The sequence below is a fragment of the Ambystoma mexicanum genome, chromosome 4q (genome assembly GCF_040938575.1).
Source record: "Ambystoma mexicanum isolate Mex_15411 chromosome 4q, UKY_AmexF1_1, whole genome shotgun sequence".
In the NCBI taxonomy this organism is placed as follows: Eukaryota; Metazoa; Chordata; class Amphibia; order Caudata; family Ambystomatidae; genus Ambystoma; species Ambystoma mexicanum.
In genome coordinates this window covers 218,836,231-218,858,504 of record NC_090928.1, presented here as the reverse complement: position 1 = coordinate 218,858,504, position 22,274 = coordinate 218,836,231, and the positions used below count along the sequence as shown (strand labels likewise).

The 22,274-nt window shown below is 44.0% G+C and overlaps 1 protein-coding gene across 2 annotated transcripts in view; it reads right to left on the bottom strand.

Moving 5' to 3' along the window:
• The window catches only part of CNKSR3 (CNKSR family member 3), a 1,181,575-nt gene that overhangs the window by 1,000,406 nt on the left and 158,895 nt on the right, over positions 1 to 22,274 (bottom strand). For both annotated transcript variants that reach the window (XM_069607749.1, XM_069607750.1), the window contains exon 3: positions 3,018 to 3,220. In XM_069607749.1, coding sequence (XP_069463850.1) covers positions 3,018 to 3,220 — 203 coding nt within the window. The remainder of the gene's footprint in view (positions 1 to 3,017; positions 3,221 to 22,274) is intronic.

Here is a 22,274-nt window from a genome sequence, read left to right as displayed (position 1 = left end):
TTATAAAAAATACTCATTTATGGTCATATCACACTGAGAAAAAGCCACTACTAGCATGTAACATCACACAACACTAAATAAAAGACAAATATATACAATCACTGGAGTAGGGCAAAATACATATAAACCCCCTGTAAAGGAAGTTAAGTATTAGTATGCAACACTACAGGGCCAAAGAATTACAACACTAACGTTTAGAAATACATCCCCAAGATGTATGGGGCCTTGTGCCCAAAAGTTCAAAGTTCCATATAGGTTGCGACACGGGAAGAAATTAGTGTAGGGGTTTTGGGGTCCAATAAAGAGTTCCAAGTTGTAGGGGACAAGTTGTTCTACCTAACAAAAGTGTCCCCAACTTTCGGAGTGCTTGTGTGAACAAGCATTGACAAAACCAAACTGTTATAAAAGTTTCTTTGAGTTACCAAACTTTTTAAAAAGAGTTAGGGGTTCAGGTAAGTATCCTTACAGCTCACCCCCCGTACACCGATTCTTCTTAGGACTTGGCACGTCTTCTGGAGAGGGTCCAAGGTCGCTTTTACCACCATCAGCTTCATCCCCTGATGCCCAGGGACTGCAGGTTCGAGCATTTCTCTGGTCGGTGACACAAGCTGATGCAAGGTATTCAGGTTGGAGAATACAGCAGACCTCTATGCAGGGCCCCTTTTGGAACTGGCCTGGATGCAGGAAAGCAGTTTTAGATGACTGTCCATGATGCACGGTGACGCAAAGGTATTAACTTGCCGCGATCAGAGTCTGCTGCCTATCTCGGGTCCCCTTGATGCTGGAACCACGACATTTCGCAGAGGTGAGTCTTATAGCACAAGCTGAGGATCCACCAAGTTCCAGGTCTCAACTTGGAACATCGACGTCAGCGGCTCTGGAGTCCAAACTCTGAGCTGGTTAGCCACTAGTCAGTCCAGGGGCAAATCCAAAGGCTTCTTCATAGGACTTGGAGCGGACGTCAGGAATGGATGTTCCCTCCACTCAAAGGATGCAGCTTTCGCAGGACTGCTGTAGATCACCTACAAGACTGGTCTCTTCCAGGACAGCAGCAGAAGTTTGTAACAATGTCTTCTTCCAAATGGTCCATGCTCTCCTCGCAAGCCTTGCAGCTACGCAGGATACTTGGCTCCTTTGTTTTCTTCCAGGATCTCTCCGGAATAGGTGCTGCGGTCCTCGTATTCAAAAGACCAGTTAAGAGCGGAAACTCCAACTATCCAATGACAGATCTGGCCCACACATCAGGGCCACTAGTGGTACAACTCATGAATACTACTCACACACCAAAACCAGTTTGTGGATTGGGACCAGACAGTGTCCACCCACTTCCTGTCAGCAAACCTCCATGGCCCTGCAGTAGCCTGCAAAAAGCCTCTGCTTTCCCAGGCACTGGATTCCATATAAGGATTTTCTTGGCCTCTGAGGCCAGGAAGAAGAGTTAAAGACAAGATGGGCATGGGAAAAACAAAAACCTTGTGGCATGCCCATGTTTGGCCAATAGCCACAGTAAGTAGCCAAACGCGGTAAGGCTAAAACGAAATCCACCAAGAAATAGCAGAACGTAACTGCTGCCACCAGCTTGTCCCTTAGACACACCTTGAGTAACCGAAAGTCCTCTGAGTTAGTCTAGGGCAAAAAAAAAGGTGTTCCCCGGTGTACTGCAGTGTAAGATCCACTGTACAATGATAGAAAGTTACCCAAGTGACAACAAGTTAACAAAAGTGGTAACAAAGTAACAAGACTAAGGGAATCCATGTTTCCCAGTACTGACAGCCTGAAGGACGTGTCAGTTTCCCCATGACAAAATGAGCAAAGGTCAGTGTAGTGAAGCTGAAGACTGCACTGCAAAAAGAGAGGACACAACCAAAATTGAAAGCAATACGTTTAGGGGTCCATAGAAATGGAAGGAAAGGTGCTTTAAAGAGAAATCTTTCCCAACAGCTGGCCTGACCACTTTGAGACACTTTTCCTAGCCGTTGCAAGCACCAGCAGTTGCCTTTGAGATTTTCGCTTTTTGATCTGCTTTCGAGCCACTGGCTTGAATAATCCACTGAATGCACTCCATCGTTTGAGCCGATTGCACAAGAATTGCACCTCATAGGTACACCTCTACTCCGACTCTAATCCGACTCAACTGATTTGACAAATTCAAGACGCCGCCTCACCCCATTTTCAGCCTTGTCTCTTCACCCAATTGAGCCAAATCAATGCTACAGTACCACACCTCATTGTTGACCAGTGTCCAGCCAACTAGACCATCTCTGCCCTTGATCGTCTGGAAAAACGGACTCTTAACGTCTCAACACCTACTCGACCATTTTAAAGCACCTAGAAGCCTAGCTTGCCCAGGAAGAAACATTAAAAGGATTTTAAGTGGCACTGTCCCACCTGTACTCCTGCAGTGCAGTAGTCATTTCATTTTGTCAGAATGGAAAACTAGGATACATGGCAGTGGTGATCCGCTGCTGATCCTAGAATGACCCACAGAAGGCACAGTCAAGAAGTTTGGAATAGGTATGAAGGAGATTAATGGGTAGGTAGAAGGCAGAATCCTAGGGTTCAGCAGTGGGTTATTTTAATTGATTCGAGAGTGGCCACCTTGAAAGAGGTCGTGAGATACCATAAGAAAGTGAAAGGATGAAGAAAGTAGAGGGAGATGGGAGCAGGCAAAGTGTGCCAGTTCAAAGACTGACTGTGGTTGACCAGAGTCCGCTGGAGCAAAAGAGGGGTTGGCGGGCCACCTTGATGTGATCTAGACAAGGGAGTCCAAAGTAAAGTTTGAATTTTGATTTTGTGATTTTAGTAGGAGGGGGGAGTGGGAGTCGAGGAAGTCCTAGAACTGCAAAAGGTTCAGAGGATGATGGGTCAAGGAAGGGGAAGAATTGAGTGAAAGGCGATTTGTGCTTTTAAAGAAAAGAAATTTACACACCAACAATGAAATACATATCAGGGGAAAATATTCTGCAGTCATTCAAAATCTATTGGGAGGAGCGAAAAAAGCAGCACACGGTTCATACCTGTCCATCCATGCAAGCAGAGCCTTGGAAGCACCAATAAGTTCTACCACCGAGGTGAGGAATTCGTTGGGAGCTTTGCGCGAGCTATTTCCATCATACGTATCGTTTTTCCTGCGGCTGCTGATGTAATTCTGCAAGTTATTGGAGGAGGCTCGCAATTTAAGAACCAGGTTTTTCATGTTGTCTGTTTCAAGACCATAATTCTGCAAAAGAAAACGAACAACCGACATTGGAACAAGGCATAAAGTAAAAGAGCTCATCTTTTTAGACCCACTAACTCTAGATGTACATTTCCTGCAAGCAACCAGTCAAACACCAAACAGGTTAAACGCCACCAGGGGCAATTTCTTGGACCATCAATCTAATAAATGGGAAGCTTTACGAAAGATTTGAACAGCCTGGTGTGTTCTCTACTAAAGTGGAAAAACCACTCTCCTCCTAGAAGCCCTGGCCTTAACTTTAGTTTATTTATTTATTTGTAACGCGCACCGAACCCTGGAGGTAACTGGGCGCCAGAACTAAAGCAAATGTTACAGGCATATAAAGGATTGACGACAACAACTTTGCCAACCCTGGCACAGAAAGTCTTATGAGCCTCCCATTGCACAAGTCAGCCCTTCGGGTTACAATATGTATGAATCTAGAATGGCGGGCACATGATGACAACCTATATTTTAAGTGAATCACATTAAACTTAATGCAAATCAAAGTAAATTTAAATCATTCGAAATGCCATAACACTTCAGATAATTAAAAATCTATATATATGCCATTATTCCCCAGCTTGCTGAAATGTTAGTCCAGGGTGACCATCAACATTTCCAAGTGACAGGACCCTGCATTAAAAAGCACCAGCCCAGCAGGCCAGAAAATGTCACCTTCCTTCTAGGCCTCTTAAACCACTCAGGTGAGTGACTGCATGAAGATAAAAGCCTACCTCGGATATTAAAAACAGCCTACTGAGCTTGAGGCGGTATCAGAGAAGAAAATAGACCAAAATCCTGGGGAAATAAAAGGCAGACGGAAGGGCCGCATGGAAGCAAAGTAAGGCGATATGGGACTCTCCATACAATAAACCCCACCATCACAAACCAATCAAGTTTTAAGGGGTAACATGAGAGATTAACTGAGGGGGCACCTATTGATGGACCGAGCCATTTTCCAAACTCTGACTGAAGCATAGCAAGAAAATTTGCAGATAGGAAGGAGCACGAGAATCCAAATCCCTTGTAGGTAGTCGCGGGCCTCCTCGAAGATGGATGCCCCGAGAATCAAGATTCGCAAAGAAATCGTGGATGGCTTTTCATTAATGATGGTCAAGACCAGCACCTTATGACCACCAAACCACTTTTGAATCCTGGAATCAGTACGGGGCAAACACAGTAGGGCCTTGCTAGATCCATGGAGCAAGAAGACCACACTTCTTTTGGCTTACTGACAAAAAGCAGAATGAAAATGGGCAATTCTAGAAGAAAGCCAAGTCCTTTGCACCAATGCATTTTAACCGTATTTTCGAAGCAAAGATCAAAAGGGGTCGGGGGGGAGGGCTTGACCCAAGGAATACTGAATCATTGAAAACCAGAGGAGAGGTGGCTAGAGACCCTTCAGAAAAGATGTTTGGTGGAATAACTCTAAACACTTAACGTTATTCTCATATCCATCAAAAAGGCAAGCTTTTCTTGTAGCTGCTGCATACCCATAGTGATTTGCTCCAGGTGCCTGAAACGGAGGTGATCCTTTCAGGGACGGCTACTGGGTGGCACCGAGATATCTGAAATGGCCTAGCCCACTTTCACATTAAACTGTGAAGGTTTTTTTTGCATTTATTTCACACGCGCCTCATATGGATGGTGTTTTGCAACATGCAAGGCAATCCGATCATATAGCATGCATTTCTACATACTTGCATTTACAAAGAATGCAAGTGGAGGCCGCAAATCTTTAGGCAGCTAAAGCAGTTGTGGAATAGATGTTCACTTACTGGAATAATTAAGGGCCATCAGGAGATGGCAACAGGAGTAGCAGCAGCAGCCGTAATAACCCTGCACAGTTGCTTGCTAGACACCAGGAGAGCTGCACAGGTCTAGGAAAAGGCAGACTAGACCCAATAGCAGGAGGGCGGCAGCTACAGATAGCTGATGCGATTGGTAGAGAAAATGAATAGACTTCTGTAATATCCCAAAAGGACTGCGAAACCATGACAGTATGGTTTCCGAAGGTGACTGTGGGGCAGCAGGGAGCTTCTTAAGTGTGAGGGATGTGATCTCCAAGCATACGGATGTCTTTCTGCTAGGAAGACTTGTGAACAAGTTCATGATCTGAAGCTGGTCACCTCAGCTATGGAACAGGCTCCGCTACAGAAAGCAAAGGCTGGCTGTACATACACAGTCTTTACAAAAGGTACAGGTTTGAACGGTGGGATGTCACAAGAATGGCTTCTGGTGATGTAGGGTTTATGACCAGGTAGGATTCAAAAGGGTCATATCAAAAATTGCAGCACTTTTAATGATGTAGGCAGTAAGATTCCAACGGAGGTTTGCATTTTGCAAACAAATCCCAAAAAGCAGCCCCGGATTGAAAGGCAAGTGATGACACTCGGTTGAGATTTGCAGAGACCACGAGGAATGCTTAGCACACCTCAAAAAGGGAGGCTGCATTCCTAGTGCCTACACTTTTAAACCCATAGAGATTATGGGGATATTTTGCGCCTGCAACTAAAAAAATTGCCCATTGCCAATCTGCCGGAAAACCCCTCGAATGCTGCGGAAAAAAGTGCAAAAGTTTGCGTTTCACTCAACGCCATTCATTTTAGTATGGAGTATAAGTGTCCCTTGTGTTTTATATTTGATGCCCACAGAACCAGTTTCCACGAGACACCACATACATCAAGGCGCTTCCCATGAAAGAGCTTCCATTCCATCAAGAAGCACAATAGGCACACCAGAAGTGGAACTCTGCAAGTTTAGCATATACATGCCACGATTTAAATTGGGCAAAAACTCGCGCAGTATTTCCTTTTTCTTGCAGCAGAATTTTGAAACGAATGCCCTATTCCCCGAGTAAGGAATCCGATGGCTGATCAAGTCCCATGTGGAGGCGAGCGCCTGTGATTAATGTTGCTTCATTCTGGTGGACGACTCCGGAAAGGTAAAGGCAATTCCCAGGGGTCTGCCACCAATGTACAGGATTGAAACCGCAAATCCCCTCGCTGGCAGGTTCCATTGCACTGGAGGAGGGATATCGGTGCGCGAGGACACGTTTTGAAATGGTTTACAGAAATGATGATGGCACTGAGCATCGACCCAACCCATGTGTCTCTTCCCGCGACTGCTGGCAACATGTCCCTTCGGGTGGTTGCCGAAGGGAGGATAGCTCAGGGGCAACTGGCTCCTCTTGGAAGCAAGAGGACACTGAGCAACACAGGTTCGATCCCCTGCTCCGTGCTTAGAAACCTCTGGGTATTAAGCGCGTTATAAATAACCCATCATATCATAATTTGTGCACTGTTCCTTCATTTCCTTTATAGAATGATGTTTTATCAACGGCCCTTTTGCTCTGGCCTCAATTGTTTTCGCCAGTGTCGGAGCAGTGATTTGAATCTTCACCAAGGACATGGCAGTATTCACAGCTACACATGCCTGGGTGATGTGTTAATTCGGCCGGGGGCGCTCACAGAGATCAAGAGACACTCCATCTAGTGCTAAATGGTCCTCTCTGCGACTCTCAGTAAATGCGCTAGGTCCCCCATGCAGAGGATAGGATAGCTGAGGGGCAACATGCTCACTTTGGAAGCAAGACGACATGGTGCAACACATGTTCGAACCCCGGGTCCGCGCATAGAAACCTCTGGGTATAAAGCGCGTTATAAATAACCTATCACATCATATCATATACTACATGCATATCTTGCGGGACAACAGGCAGGGGCAGAGTATTGATAATGCAGAGGGGTTTGGACACCAGGTGCACAGGGGTGTTGCAAATGTAGAGCCAGGCACAGGGGGCACCTGTATCCACAACGCATTTGGGCACTGGGTCCTCTGCAATATAGCCTAAAGTCAGTGGTTTGGAAGACTCCCCCCCCCCCCCCCCCCCTTTGTGCCCTCTTACTGAAAACGGTTGGATTTTGCTTTCAGCCTTAGCCTAAGAGGGATTCCTCCCACGCCACAATGGTCCCCGCAGAAAGGAACGTTCGGGGAACCCAGGTCAGTCAAGTGCATTACTCGCAGAGATGCCACTGACCAAAGCCCACCCGGGGGGTGGGGGGAGGGGTCTCGAGTCCAACAGGGGTATAGTGTAAGCTTAAGAGATGAGGAGGAGTGAAAAGGGAGACGGTTCTATATTCTGATCAACTTCAATCCATGTTAAAGCATCAGTTTTGCCAGTTCTGGTCGAGAAGCAATTTAACACTAGGGGATGGCATGCAAAACCAAGACATGCCATGGGTTTGGGGAGGCAGCTATGCTTTGGGGACGACCACAACGATTTGCTCAAAATGGAAGCGCACGCAAGAACATTCAGATACAGAAACAGGACCTGCTCCATCCCCAAAACATACCCATTCCAATTGAAGGCTGCTTCTCTGCTAGAGATTGGTGGCTCCAGAGTGGTTGCTTTCACATACACCTGTTCCATTACAGTCGCCACTCCCCTCTACTAAAAAGGTACCAGGATTCCTCATTGGAGTGTCCCCTCTTTTCACAGTCCTAAGCTTTGCTTGTAGCTCAGCTATTGAGTCCAACAAGACTACCGATATAAGCCGGAGATAAGCTCCTTGGTATCAGGTAATGTTATCCCAATCAATAATATCAACATATGTATGGTAGTCGGGAGCCTCCATAGGCGATATTAGGGAGGATAATTTCTGGGGTAAATGGGAGCGGGGGTGTCCCCCGCAGGTTTAATGGATTAATATTGCCGCAAAAATATGGCGCCATTCTTGTATGGCAATATTTTTGCAGGGATATTAACACATGGAACCAGCTCCCTGGGCCTTGCTTTGGTATCTGTGGTTGACAGATCAAGTGCTCAGGAGGGGAGGGGAGTGGACAAGAATATATGGCAGTGTAAAAAGGTCTCACCCAGTAGATAAAGAGTAAAAACACAGACAGTTGTTACAGAAACAACTTTTATTTATTGTAACTTTGGTTTTCTCTTATGTAAACTCAAAGGATACGGTGTTGGATAATGTTTCAACTGGCTTCTGCATGTACAGTACTCTTGAAGATGATTAAGGTAAGTCTCTGCAAGCTTTTCTCAGTGTTCAGCTTTCTTTCATTTACTTTCTTGTGTTTATGATCCAAATTTCGTTTTCATACATCTATATATATATATATATATATACATACATATACATATATACATACATACATATATATATATATATATATAGATTGTTCCTTGTCTAGCCTTCTATACGCAGTCTTTACTAGCTTTATGTAGTGACTTAAAAATCTCTCCTTCTTTCTTCTTTTAACTCTGTCTTTCAGCAGTCCTTGGGTTTCCTGTTCGGATTGAAATTCTGAGACTAGTGAGACCTTTCCTCAATAACACCTCATAAGACTTTTACTGCTACTGGATAAGTTCGATTAGACAGTCTGTATTGCCAGCATAACTCATTTCCAAAATACTCATTCACTTTTTCCCTTTCTTCTATACTCGTCATGCGCTTTAAATCCGTTTCTGTCTGTTTCTTTTCTGACACTCTTATTTTCAAATACCTTGTACTTGGTTCCTTTACTTATAACACTGATCACGTCGTTCGTCGCCACTTCTCCGTAGATCAGCTGCGGCACTTGGGCTCCGCCTCCTCTTGAAACGCTGCGATGCGGCGTCAGTTGCCTGGGCCTCTTCGGTCGATCAGCTCGCCTGAACCACGCCCCCGCTCCTCGACATCAGGGCACGCGGGGTTCTCGTGCAGACATGAAACTGACAACGTTCAGTTTCATTACACACAGCGATAAACGATCGCTTTTAATTCACAAACCGAAGAACTTTTGAAAGCGCAACGGCGCAACTCATTTCTTTTCTATTTCACTCTTCATAACTCTTTGCTTCAGAAAACTCATATGCCCACTCGTAACCGCCGTTCAGCTCCTCACCTTCCGTCTCCCAGTAACCCAAAACACAACATAGAAAATACGTGTGTTATCAGAAGACAGGACCATTGTTAGGATATAGAGTCTGATTGGTTGAGGACATTGCCAATCATCCCTCCCTGGGCTGTTTATAGATTTAACCCTTTAAATAGCTGTTCAACCTAGCATTGACAGAGCCGCTTGGCACATTAACTACGTGCCTTATTACAGAAGATTTATCACAGGCAGTATGTGAAAACATTAAAGAATGAAATGTCCACTCAGTTATAGTTGGTATACGTAGATGTCATTTGTTGACAATCATTATGCATGTTAAATGTTAAGGGAAAGTGTAATGAGTCTCCGATATTTGGGTGGAATGGTTTAGTTTGCTCCAAATCAGGGGTTAAGGTCAACAGCAGTGCCATGGTACAATTTGCAGTCACCTCGTCTCATGCAAATCACTAATATGAAAGGGTGCCCTAAAAGGCCCACTGGCCCAATTAGTACTCCACTGCGGTAAAAGTCTCTTAACAAATGTTACGGTGCATCTGCAAAGCTCTGCAACTGGTGTGACAAAGAGCTGTGGTAGTCTGGGGGTGCGTCAAAGCGGAATCTTAGTCCGGTCTTGCAGTGCATCAAGCAGTGCACATTGACCCAGGACCATTGCATTAGCAGAAGTGACGAGACAAGTTAGCAATAAACAGATTATATTTATATTTATTTTATTTGTTTAACCGCGCCAATGCTCGAAGGCAACAGGGCGCCACAGACATTTCAGAAAAGGACTAGACATAACATCTTAGTATCAGAAGATAGCCAGGAAAATTACTTGAAAAGCAGAGTTTTCAGATGTTTCCTGAAGATGGAATGTTTTACTTCCTACCGTAAAGGTACCGGTAAAGCATTCCATGCCTCGGCTGCCAGCACTAGAAAAAGACCTGCCCAACCCCCTAGTTCTTCTAACACAAGGGAGGTTCAGGTAGTGAGCAGAGCTCGAACGCACGGGTCTGCTTGGTTTGTAGTACATCAGTTTTTGTTTCGAATAGCGAGGGGCTGCTGCAAATATACATATTAGTTAATGTACGGATTTTAAAATTCACCCATGCCGCCACTGGGAGCCAATGAAGTTCTTGCCCGGTTTTCGTTATGTGTTCCCTTCTAGGGACCTTGCACAAAATTCTTGTGGCACCATTTTGAATTCTTTGCAATCCCTGTATGCATTCTTTGGTAGCCCCTCCAAGCAACGAGGTACAATAATCCAGTCTCGGCATTATGATGTTGCTCAACAAGGTTTTGCAGTTTTCTCGAGTCACAATGGTTGAATCCGTTTGAATCTGCTGCAGTACCTTAAGATGATAGTTTGAGCTTTTTATTATTCCATGTACATGGGCCTCAACCCCTAGGGTAGCTTCCATGTGCACACCTAAAGATTTTTACTTCGTCCAAAACGGCAATTCGACATCCTACTTCAAAGTAGGGGTAGTCATGACCTAACGTAGCACTGGGAGAAAAGAAAAAGACGTAACAGACTGACTACCCCTCTCTCTAAGGTCTTGTGACACAACAGATACAGGTGCAGGGGTGCTGATATGTAAATCTACAGCAGTTGCCTTGTGGAAGAGACAGTTCTTGAACAGAAACCGTTGAAAATATATAAATCACTTTAATAATCAATAATAAAATTACATTTTTTTATAAAAAACTATGCAAAGAGTAGGCTTTTTCATATCTCACTCGTATCATTCATACCAATTCACTCGTTCTGTGACATCTGGGTACAGCAAGTAACATTTTCTTTGGACATATTAGTTGTTAATAATATGTATGACATTAGAAAAAACAAGATTTGGATTTTCTGTAGGTTGACATAAATGAGCACAAATCTTGTATTCGTAATGCAATTGAAAATAAACCATTAGTAGCCCATTTTTCTAAAAAACAACACAAATGCACAGACTTTCTATGGTGTGTTATTCAGGTTATAAAAATTTCCCGCCGCAACGGGGATAAAGACAAAATCCTAACTCAAGCTGAACAAAATGGATTTATAATCTTAGAACAGTCCACAATGGGCTAAATATAGCTGTTGAATGGAGCGCCTTCCTTTAGATAGCCAACATCAATTATGCGCCCATTCCACCTTTCAATTGAAGCATCTGGCATAGGACCAGTAGTTCCTGGCTCTTTTATATCCCTTAGGAGCTTCCAACATTTACCATTCACAATTTTATGAGTCAAATTGCAAGCTCAACTGTCCTCTATAGATTTCTGCAAATTCGCAATATTCAGTGATATTAAAATACAAAATAAATCTGTACTTCATAAATCAGACTGTAACGCGTCACCTTCAATCCAGTTTGACGGCTAAAATAAAAGTGAATCCTTTTGCCTGACTTACACTAACGTAAAGTCACGAAGCTAAGACTAATTAGTCTTCAAAAAAATCGAGGCTACAGTAGTGTCCATTTAAAATTTAAAATGGTTACACTATTTAGCCTCTGTTATCTAAATAAAAGCTACACTGCAGCCCGTACAAGTGTTCGCGGCTCTTTCCAGGTTCCCGGAAAACATAGCAAGTTAGCAATGTGCTGCATGTTTACATATGGCCTCTTAATTGTAGCCGAGTCCCATGACAACATCTCTTTTGACAACACGTGATCTCTTAAAAGACCCAGCCCCTCCCTTTTGCCAAAGCGATTCACTCACACGCCAGGAGACGCCGTTCGAGCAACATCGCTGTATCGAACACCGCCCAAACGAAAAACACAGGTAAGGAGCAGCGTGTTCTCCCAATAGCAGCAAGTGAAAGACGAGACACAACTTCGCGGGCAGGGGATAACACACTCTCCAAATAGCAGCAAGTGAAAGACGAGGCACAACCTCGCGGGCAGGGGATAACACACTCCGCCCGGGACGCGCGTAACTAACAAATGTAACTACTCACAGCCACATCGTGAACTACGCTTTGGTATACAAGACGATACCGTGCGTCTCTACGGGTAGTTTAGGCACTCCGTAGGCATGCAATAAAAAGGTCTTGATATGAATCCCTTATTGAGGCTTTAGTTTTGATAACATTGCATTCTCATCCAAATTCTGATTATAACTACTGTTAGTCAACGGTATGTGTTATTTTAAAATTGGAACTGTTACGATACGATCGCAGAAGGGTAGTTCATCAAACACCTTTTTCTTCTGCAGACATAACGTGTTTAGGGGCCGATACAATCAGTCTCATCTTGAAGATATCTCACGATGTGATACCGAGTTACAGAAATCTGAAGCTCCACCTACTTCTAGGTGATAACTGTAAGTTTGCTCTGAAGTGCTAAACAGAAATAAATGCTTTTAGCAATGCTCAGATAGAACTAATACGCAAGGTAGTAATCTCCCCTGCTTCTGTCCCCTTTTGCTAGGGCTATAGATAAGGGTAATACAGAAGATACCCTACAACCCTATCTCCGTGGTCCACAACAATTTTTCTGGCCACAGGTTGGTGCAATTCTTTCTGGCATAGTAATCAAGCCATCACTTTGAGATTAATTAAAAGAGACCAGACCGTTACACAATGTAATATATGCTTAATTTATGTTTTTAGATTTGGCTTTTCATACGAAAAAGGGTGAAGACTTTAAGCTTTTACAAAATCATCACTGTCCTGAAGATGGCCCAACATTGACTATTTAGACCACCGTAGACAACAATGGGACTATTGAAAGGGGCCGAAACATATGTCGACCTACAGAAAATCCAAATCTTGTTTTTTCTAATGTCATACATATTATTAACAACTAATATGTCCAAAGAAAATGTTACTTGCTGAACCCAGATGTCACAGAACGAGTGAATTGGTATGAATGATACGAGTGAGATATGAAAAAGCCTACTCTTTGCATAGTTTTTTATAAAAAAATGTAATTTTATTATTGATTATTAAAGTGATTTATATATTTTCAACGGTTTCTGTTCAAGAACTGTCTCTTCCACAAGGCAACTGCTGTAGATTTACATATCAGCACCCCTGCACCTGTATCTGTTGTGTCACAAGACCTTAGAGAGAGGGGTAGTCAGTCTGTTACGTCTTTTTCTTTTCTCCCTTAATTCTCCCTGTTCACAGACTTGACCCCCCCGAAAACAAAAAATTTGGGAGTACCCATCATTATACCTACCTAACGTAGCACTGGCCTGTTTGGATCCGAAGATCATGAACTCTGTGTTAGAGCTATTCAGACACATCAAATTTTTTTGTCATCCACTTGTTAATACAACTGTATAAGATGTTGAGGTTTTCTGTATCTTTAACATGGTTTCCACTCCATTCCATCACCAACTACATATCATCTGCAAAATGAGTAAACAAAAAACCCATCTGCTTCATCCAATCACAAAGAGGCTTCATATAAATGTTGTAAATAGCAGGGGACAAGCAAGCACCCTTCGGGGCATCATATTCTATTTGAGATGGTGCTGAAGGGGCATCCTCCCAACTCATCCTTGATCTTCTATCACTCAGAAAGGAGTTAAGCCACTCCAAAACACTCCCACAATAATTACCTTTATCGGATTGTGTGTAGCAGACGCCTGCAATCCAATAAATTAAACGCTGCAGGTAAATGTCAAAGGATCAACATCCCTGCCCCGCTCTCATCTAAAATTCCTAACGTGTTTGCAAAACAAAAAGCGCCGCCTCGGTCCCGTGTTTACACCTAAGTCCCAATTGTTTCATATGCAGGGACTCAGAAGCAATACTCTTGCAATTGAGCAGCCGTGATTTGATCAACAACCTTGAGTGAAAAGGGGGAGTTAGTAATGGGTCTTAAACTGGATGACACCTTCGGGTCCACCAGTCCTGATTTATTTAATGAGCGGGGGTCCCACCACATCTTTTGCTTCCACTGGTACTGAATTGTGATAGGAGAAATGTACACATAGCCTTAAAAATGGAGTAACATTTTTGATGTTCCCCAATGTGATTTTGGAAGGCACAAGGTCACCTGGGTGAAGAAGTTGGACGCATGTTTCTTAATATCATCCATTTCTGTAACGGAGACGGATTTAAAAACAAACACAGGCTAATTTTCTTTGTGTCTGGTTCGAATGGACTGTGCATTGTCCTTGCTGGGTGTGTGGTGATTGAACGGGTGAGGTTTGCAGAAGAGCAGAACTGATCCTATTGCACGAGGCTGTGCATGAGAAGGATGCCTGTGCGTCAATGCATAGTTCCTCTCAGTGCAGCACCTTGCAGCCGCGAGCTCTGCATACAATGGAATATAGTACAATTTGATGCATTAAAAATGTCACGCTCCTAGTACTTGTTTAACGAACACTAGGTAAAAAAAACTGCAAACACTTTTGGAAGCATACGCAGGAGCAGGTAGTTCTGATCTTCAGTGTCTATCTCTTAATAAAACACGAAAGTAGCAGATTTTGGAGTAATCAAAAGGTCCTGATGCAGCATGGTTAGACTTGTGGAATAGGACTTGCACCGCCAGAAGAATTGTTAAGCATACGGCTACATAGCACGCAGGAAGGACATTCAGGCAACGGTTGCCAAATGCTCCAGTACCTCATGGCCAGTGTTGGAGACTGGTGCTCTTCGGTGAGGGCCACAGGTTTTGAGACCTGTGTTGAAAGGCTCTAGTAATGCCGATGAGCAGTTGATGGAGCTTTGGAAAGGTGGTTCATATGGGAGGCTCAAGTGCTGGAGCATCATAGCGTAGATTGGGCTAGAGAGAACAGCAGCTCTAGCGGCAGAAGGTTGTAGGACGGCCCACAACCGGAGCACTACAGGTGAGATGGTACACTTTGCAATGCAGATAGTTTGGGTGGTTATTGGACTCCTGGGTTCAGTCCATCTTTAGGTTTCAGACTGTCGGAAGTTACTGTCTCAGTTGAGTTGCTCCGACCTCTTTGGTTCTGCTCAAGGAGGCAAAGCTTCTTGAGGCCCGAGGAGTCAAGAGTTGTAACTTTGGCTGACTCTGCCGAGTCAGTAGTACTGTGCAACATCCTTGGTATTGCTCAGCTGGAGGCAAGTCCCATATTGCAGTCACTGGGCAGTGGTCTTGGAAAATTGTAAAGTTCATCCAGGACTTCATATCCAATCTGTGGGTTTGTATATTTGTATCCAAAGCTGCTCTCCCAGAATTCCACAAGTAACTGAAGCAGCACCTCTGTTTTGTGTGTAGTTGCAGTTGAGTGGGAAACCCTTATAGGGTTGCATTCATGCAAACATTTTGGTGACCATACAACAAATCGGAGATGCCACATACAACGTTTAAAGCTTATTCCCGGGTGTTAAAGAAACCTTGAACCCAGACAATTCACAAACCAGTTAAATCTATTTAAGTGCGAGTGTGGCATGATAGCGAGGGCATGGATTTGAAATGGTCTTTCCCAGATTGTGGTGGTATCCAGTACAGTTATCGAATTTCAAAAACCGAATAACTAACGCACCTACAATAGCGAAAAACATAGCATTTTGTATTAAAGATATATATGGGGGTGGGATTATAAGCCTAGGGAAATGGAGGTTTGGGGGGTGGTATTTTAGGTTCATTAAAAAAAGTTTGAGTTATTTAATTTTTCGTTAAGATCACATGAACCGCTTGTGTTGTGCCCTGATGGAAAGAACCTGGGAATAAACGCGGAAGAGTCAAAGTATAGCAGAGAAGCTGTGTCGCACAAAGCATTTGTGAGCGACAGTTTGCAAATAGAGGAGGGGTTGGGAGTCTGAAATGCCTAGGAGGAGGGTCAATGGGTCAAACCTGGTTAGTCCCCTGTGAAAACCAGGAGAGAAATCCTTGCTGGAGCAGAAGCAACCAGAGAGTCTAATGGAGAGCTGGCGAGAAAGAGGGGCAAGACCCAGAGAAGATTAGAACATCTCTCAGAGAGTTTTGAAGTGAAGGCACAGGAAAGAGAACCCGTTTTGTGCCACTTGCTCTGCTCTCCTTCCATATTGGATGTGGGAGCACATGATCCATTTCAAATGCATACATAAATAGGTTGGCATATGAAGGCCCATGGCCCATCGTGGTCGCCATAAACGTTCCTGAAGTTTGCATGCAATGTTTTTTTGAAAATTGTGATAAGGGCATCATCAGACTGCCCTTGAACAGAGAATTTATGATTACATACTTCTAGAATGTGGTCAAATTGTTTTAGGGCAAAAAAACCTGAACATTATATACACATTTCAGTAATGCCAATGGGGGTCACGGTGGCCGGATCCTGGCTTCAAACCTGCACTCGCCACTAGCCACTGGCTAGTGAGAATGGACTTTTGGGGAGTAGGAAACGGTGTGCTGTGTGTATGTATTGAATTGAGGCAGTGAGGGACATTTTATGTCTTGCCGATAGCTTCCAACTTGACATTTTCCCCATGGGCCCCAACATACGCAAATATATTGAGATCTACATTTTAAACAAATGATATGCTTGAACATTCGATTTAGAAAAAGCCATTTTAAATCTTGGAACCAAATGATCAATTACCTTTTTACATCCGGCAAAGAACCACAGAAGAACTCACTGCCTTTTTCAGATACATTTACACTATCAATAATAGGAAGAAACTCGCATCCACGATGAGCACTGCTGTCAATTTTCTGGATGGACGTAAACGTATTATAGAAAGCAAATACTAAAGTGACAGATCATAGTAATCTGCTGCATCGGTTGAGTTTACAGCCGCAGCACACTCTGGCAAAGCTTCGGTATAGGAAGCCACGGGAAAGCCTAAATATGTGGCAACATCTATTATTAGTCAAGGTTTCCTTCTGATAAAGGTGCAACACAGTCACAGAGCCCTTAACTACAGCTTCAGCTTAAGTGGGTGTACCTTTTTATTTGCATTGTAATTGCTCTAGACCAGGTTTATACAGGTACGTCGAGTAATCGGACCGTCCGTGGATTCCACGGCCTGGTTGGAGATGCCATTAGGCATCGGACTTTCCTCTTTAGCTGGGTGAAGTGGAACAGCTTTGCAGCAAAACTGCAGAGCTACTGCATAATCTCAACTAGGTTTGTACAGTTCCATCAATGGACGTTGCAAAGGTCTCCTTTCCAACAGCTAAGCCCCATGTAATCAAGACGACAGTCTTTAGCATGACCTCCCCATGTTCACTCACCCACACCTTCTCACTAGGCAACTCAGACCACGTTTCATACATGTTAACTGGGCTACACTAGGTAACGCACCACTTCAATTATCACATGCCCTTTTAGACCATGGACATTACCGCTCCTCGCCCAGGTAATAATCAGCTCACTTGACTTTGCAATTATTATACAAAGCGACATTCAAAATCCATCCTCCTCAAATCGATGGGAGTCCTTTTACATGAAGTGGACAGTCTTCACCCATGGGCCTCATGATGGCTTCTCCCACATTGAGATGGAGGCCATGGATGTATGGCTCTTGGAGGGTAGAGGACATCTTTCCTTTCCATATTCCCTTTCCATATTCCCTCTCTCCTGCTGCAGTTTCACAGCATTCTGTTTTGTACACAGCCATTTTTTAGCTTGGTCAATTCAGACAGCTGGCCTGGGATTACAAGATTACATATTTTAGGTTTACAGGTGACAACAAAATAAATGCTACCTGATACTTTGAAACAATTGAGGCTAAACAATTGAGGCTAAAGGGCACTGCCGCACACATTTCAGTCCCCATCACAAACAAGCTTTCTCTAATTTCTGTATTAGCATAATTGACCTAAAACTTTTGATCAAATTTATTTCGCCTTTTTTCGGTCAAATTTAATTAAATATATATATGGGGGGTAAGGGTATAGGGTAGGTTGGGGCGACGTGAGGGGGCCTGCAGGGGCACCCCCCCGCCACATTTTAGACTGAAAAAAATGGCAAATAATTTCGATCAAATGTGATTAGGTCAAATGTTTTAGGTCAAATAGACTCAACACCTAATTTCCAGTACTTCTCTCCCATGCACTGAAAACTGCCTTTACAAGAACATGTTTGCTATGAGAAGAAGTCTAATTTTCCATCTTCCTAATCAGCATTTCATCAGATCTGCTGTTTTTTCACTAGAAATGTGCCCATTCTTACACCAGATCTCAAAATATGCACTTGCCACTAGCCAATGGCGAGTGAGCATGCATTCTTGATAAGTAGGAAATGGTCTCTATGAGCATGAAGAGAACTAGAAATCAAACAAGTGGGCGAGTGACTTTATGCCTCGCAAGCAGCCTGCAACTTGAACTTTTTACCCCGCCTATACCATCACAATGCATCCAACCTCCTTATGCAGGTGGCCTTCAACCGGATCACAAAGTACATTGAGCACAATGGCCTTCAAGACCTACTTCAAACTGGATTTCGTAGTAACACCCCACCAGGATTGCACTCTCATGCAGTTATCCAACTTTATCATTGACGTTCACCACTCAAAACTCTTTTATACTTCTCCTTTCAGACCGCTTTGCCGCTCAACATTGTTAACACTCCCCTATCCACCTCACTCTCCAGGACCTTGGCTTTCACAAATCTGCTCTTGCCTAGACCGTCGCCTGCCCGGAAAGTTGATTCTTTAAAATCTCTAAAATCACCCCCGCATCTTGTCCTTTTGCTTGTGCCATCACCTTTTTGTTTATGGCACTCAAACATTTCTTTCCCCCTTCACCCCAGCCATGTTGAAATGGTTTACGAATCGTCCGACTGCAATTCGTCACTTGATGGCTCTCTGATGCCCCCTCTTAACTCATCAAAAATGGAAGTCCTCTTTTTTCCTTGGTTCCAAATGCAATCCCACTCCCCTCCCCCCCCCCGTACGACTTCCCCATCTCCTTCCCACTTGGCCCTTTTGCTCCCTTGTCCAGCATTCAAATTCTTGGGGGGTCCTCTTTTATAGCGACCTCACACTGCAACAATTTAACACTGCCTCTCCTGCTTGTATTAACATCCTCTGCATTCTGAAAAGTGGTCCTTTGCTTACAAATTATTCTATAGAAACTAATCTTCATGCTCGTTCTTAGTAAACTGGACTACTGCTCAAGCATACTCCTTGGCCTCGCTCTACTCCTTCCTCCCTCTATACAAAATACTCAACTTTGCTAGACGCACCCTACAACCTTTCAAAATCCTCCCCCACTTCAACCAAACATGCAAGTTGGCTTTAAATGCACCACCACTGCCTTTGCATGTTCCTTCTCCTACTCTACAAAGAGATCAATGGTCTTGCTCCTCTGTAGCAGTCTGCTTGCATTTCAGTTTATGCACCATCTCGTTCCATCCGATTCTTCTCTGCCCTCAAACTCACCGTCCCATACCGTCTGAGTGCCTCCACTCGTTTCCACTCTTTCTCCCTAATCGTCCCGCTCCACTGGAACCCACTGCCCATAAAAATGAAAGCCAGATCAACTCTGGATCTCTTCAAAGCTCAGCTTAAACATTTACGTACTTGCTAGAGGGAGAGATCCTCCTGTCCTCTCCTCCCGACCTGACCCCACCACTTGATGCCTAAGGATGCAATTTGTTTATTTATATAAAAATCTTCTTTTACATTTGAATCTGCACCTCCTCAGAGGTATTCTTTCTTTTCTCAATTTCTGCCAGAAGCTCGCCGTCTGCAGAGCTCTGGTCCTCTCCAGGCTGGACTACTGCAACAGCCTCTTTCTAAATCTACCTGCCTCTACTCTCTGTCCTCTACAACTCATCCAGAACAGGACTGCAAGACTTGTCCTTAGCCTCAACCCCAGGGATCGTGTCTCTCCAGCATTGAAATCTCTTCATTGGCTCCCAGTGTTGGCAAGGATGAAGTTCAAGACCCTCTGCATCATCCCACAAGGCTCCGAGTCCGGGGACCGCAATACATCCAACTCTCTCTCTACGAGATATCTTACTACTCAGGCCCTCTGCTCCTCGACCTCCAAGAGGGTCAGTTGCTTCTCCAAGCAACGAGTTGGGGGCAGATCTCTTTTTGGGTGGTGCCTCCCTCTTGAACAGCCTCCCCTGCCTCTATGAAACTTGAGCAGAACCATCTCTGGTTCCAGAAGCACCTCAAGACCTTCCTCTTGGCTTATGCCTTCTCTCTTCCTCTACCCTGCTGATCACCCATCTGATCCATGCGCTGGTCACCTGGCCACCCTCTGAATTCGGACCCATGTCCCTGCCTGTCCAGCTGCAAACCCACATTGCCTCTTGTCATGCCCCGCACTTGTGGTCTCTATCTGTAACCCTACAGTCCCCTCTCCTGCATTAGGACACTGTCGTCTGCACTTCTGAGCACCCACACTTGCCACCCGTTGTCTGTACTACTAGTTGTCTGTTTTCCTTTGTCCTGCACGTCTCCAAACAAACCGGCACTTCTCCCCTCCCTGTTCCCTTGCACAATCTGAACGTCACTAGGCCTAATGCAATCGTTTTTTCCGAATATAACCTGTGCTGGAATTTCATGGAGCATTTTTGTATGCATTTCAGTTTCCTTGGCTGTCTTGCATCACTGAACATATCTGGGTGGCATCCCTTTCTCTAGAAAGGTGCGTCTTGTCTCTCGTTCTGGGGGAAAATAAATTATGTTTTAAGCATGCTATCGCTTAATATTGAGAATCGCTCTTGGAAGGAGTTGGACAGGCTTGTTCAAGGTTTTTTGTGGGATAAGAAGCCCCCTAGGTTACGATTATGTAAGTTACAATTGCCCCTAGAGAGAGGTGACTTAGGTGTCCCTAATTTCAGGGCCTATCATCTTGCATATACTTGTGATTTTATTGTTGCCTTTTTGTCATCCTCGCCCGACGATTGGGTTAGGGCTGAAACGAGTTGCAATGGCCCATCATCAAGGGTATTACTGTCTTCGGAATCAGGGGGGATTAAGGGAAAGGATCCACTGACGGCCTGTTTGAGGATCTCGTGGTCGAAGCTGGCTGAGTTTTTGGGTGTGGATGCGTACAGAAATCCGAATGCTTCCATTTGGATGAATCCCTCTGTTAAGTTGGGGAATAAATCTTTGTTTTGGCCGGATTGGTTCTTGGGGGGTGTTCATTGGATTGGTGACTTACTCTCAGAAGGTAATTGGATGTCTGCCAGAGAGGTGCAACAGCGATTTATGATTGACAACTTTAGGGTTTCGGACTATAGACGGTTGAAGGCTGCTATTGGTGGGCCTGTTCCTCAAGAGAAGGTGGATGTGGACTTTCTCACTAGGAAATCAACGGTGGGTGAGAGTGGCCGGGCTAGCCGGATGTACAAACGGATTGCGAGTGAATATAAGGGCAACGATGGGCTGAGAGTCGAGTGGAGCAAGAGGCTTGGTGTTGTGATAACAGTAGATGCTTGGACGAGGATGTGTTCTAATGTCAGTCTATGTTCCCTGAGCCTTTCTGAAAGAACGAGACTAATAAAGATTCTGAATATGGTGTACTGGACCCCGGAAAGATTGTGGAAGAGGGGTTTGAGGGATGGGCCGGAGTGTTTGACATGTGTTGTTGAAAATGGTACTTTCGAACATATGTTCTGGACCTGCATGAAAGTTAAAGTTTTTTGGAATGATATAGGAGGTGTTATGGAAAGTGTCTTGATTGAACATGTTTATTTGGATTTTTAAACTCTAATTCTGGGGAATGATGTCAATTTGGAGGAGTTTACTAATTGCCAGAAGAAATGGATATTTCAGGGTGCCTTGATGGGGGAAAAAAAATCATCCTACGAAATTGGAAGTCTAATGTAGCACTATTAAAGGAAAATTGGTTGAATGAAATGCAGTTGTGCAGCAGTTGAGAAATGCATATATAGGAAACATGGCAAGGCGGGATTGTTCGAAAAGATTTGGGGTAGATTTCTGGCAATGAACTGAACCAGACATTTTTTTATTTGGGTACTTTTAAATGTGAACTGTGTACATACTGGGGAAAGGGGGGTAGGGATTTTGGAGTTATTATGTTATAATGGTTTATTCTTGTAATTTGTATATATTTGTACCTATTATTGTTATCGCTTTTCTGTATGTAAATCATAAATAAAGTATTAAAAAAAAGTTCTGTTTTCATCTCAGGGTCATAGCAATTAAAATCCTGTTCATCTCCTCTTTTTAGGAAGTAAGATTGTTCTAGTGTCACCTGCCCCGTTTTACCTGAATGCGGTTTTCAATGGATTTGAATCGATACCAATAACTATGTACTAAATGTTGTACCATGCACTCATACCTCTGGTCTAAATGCCAGCT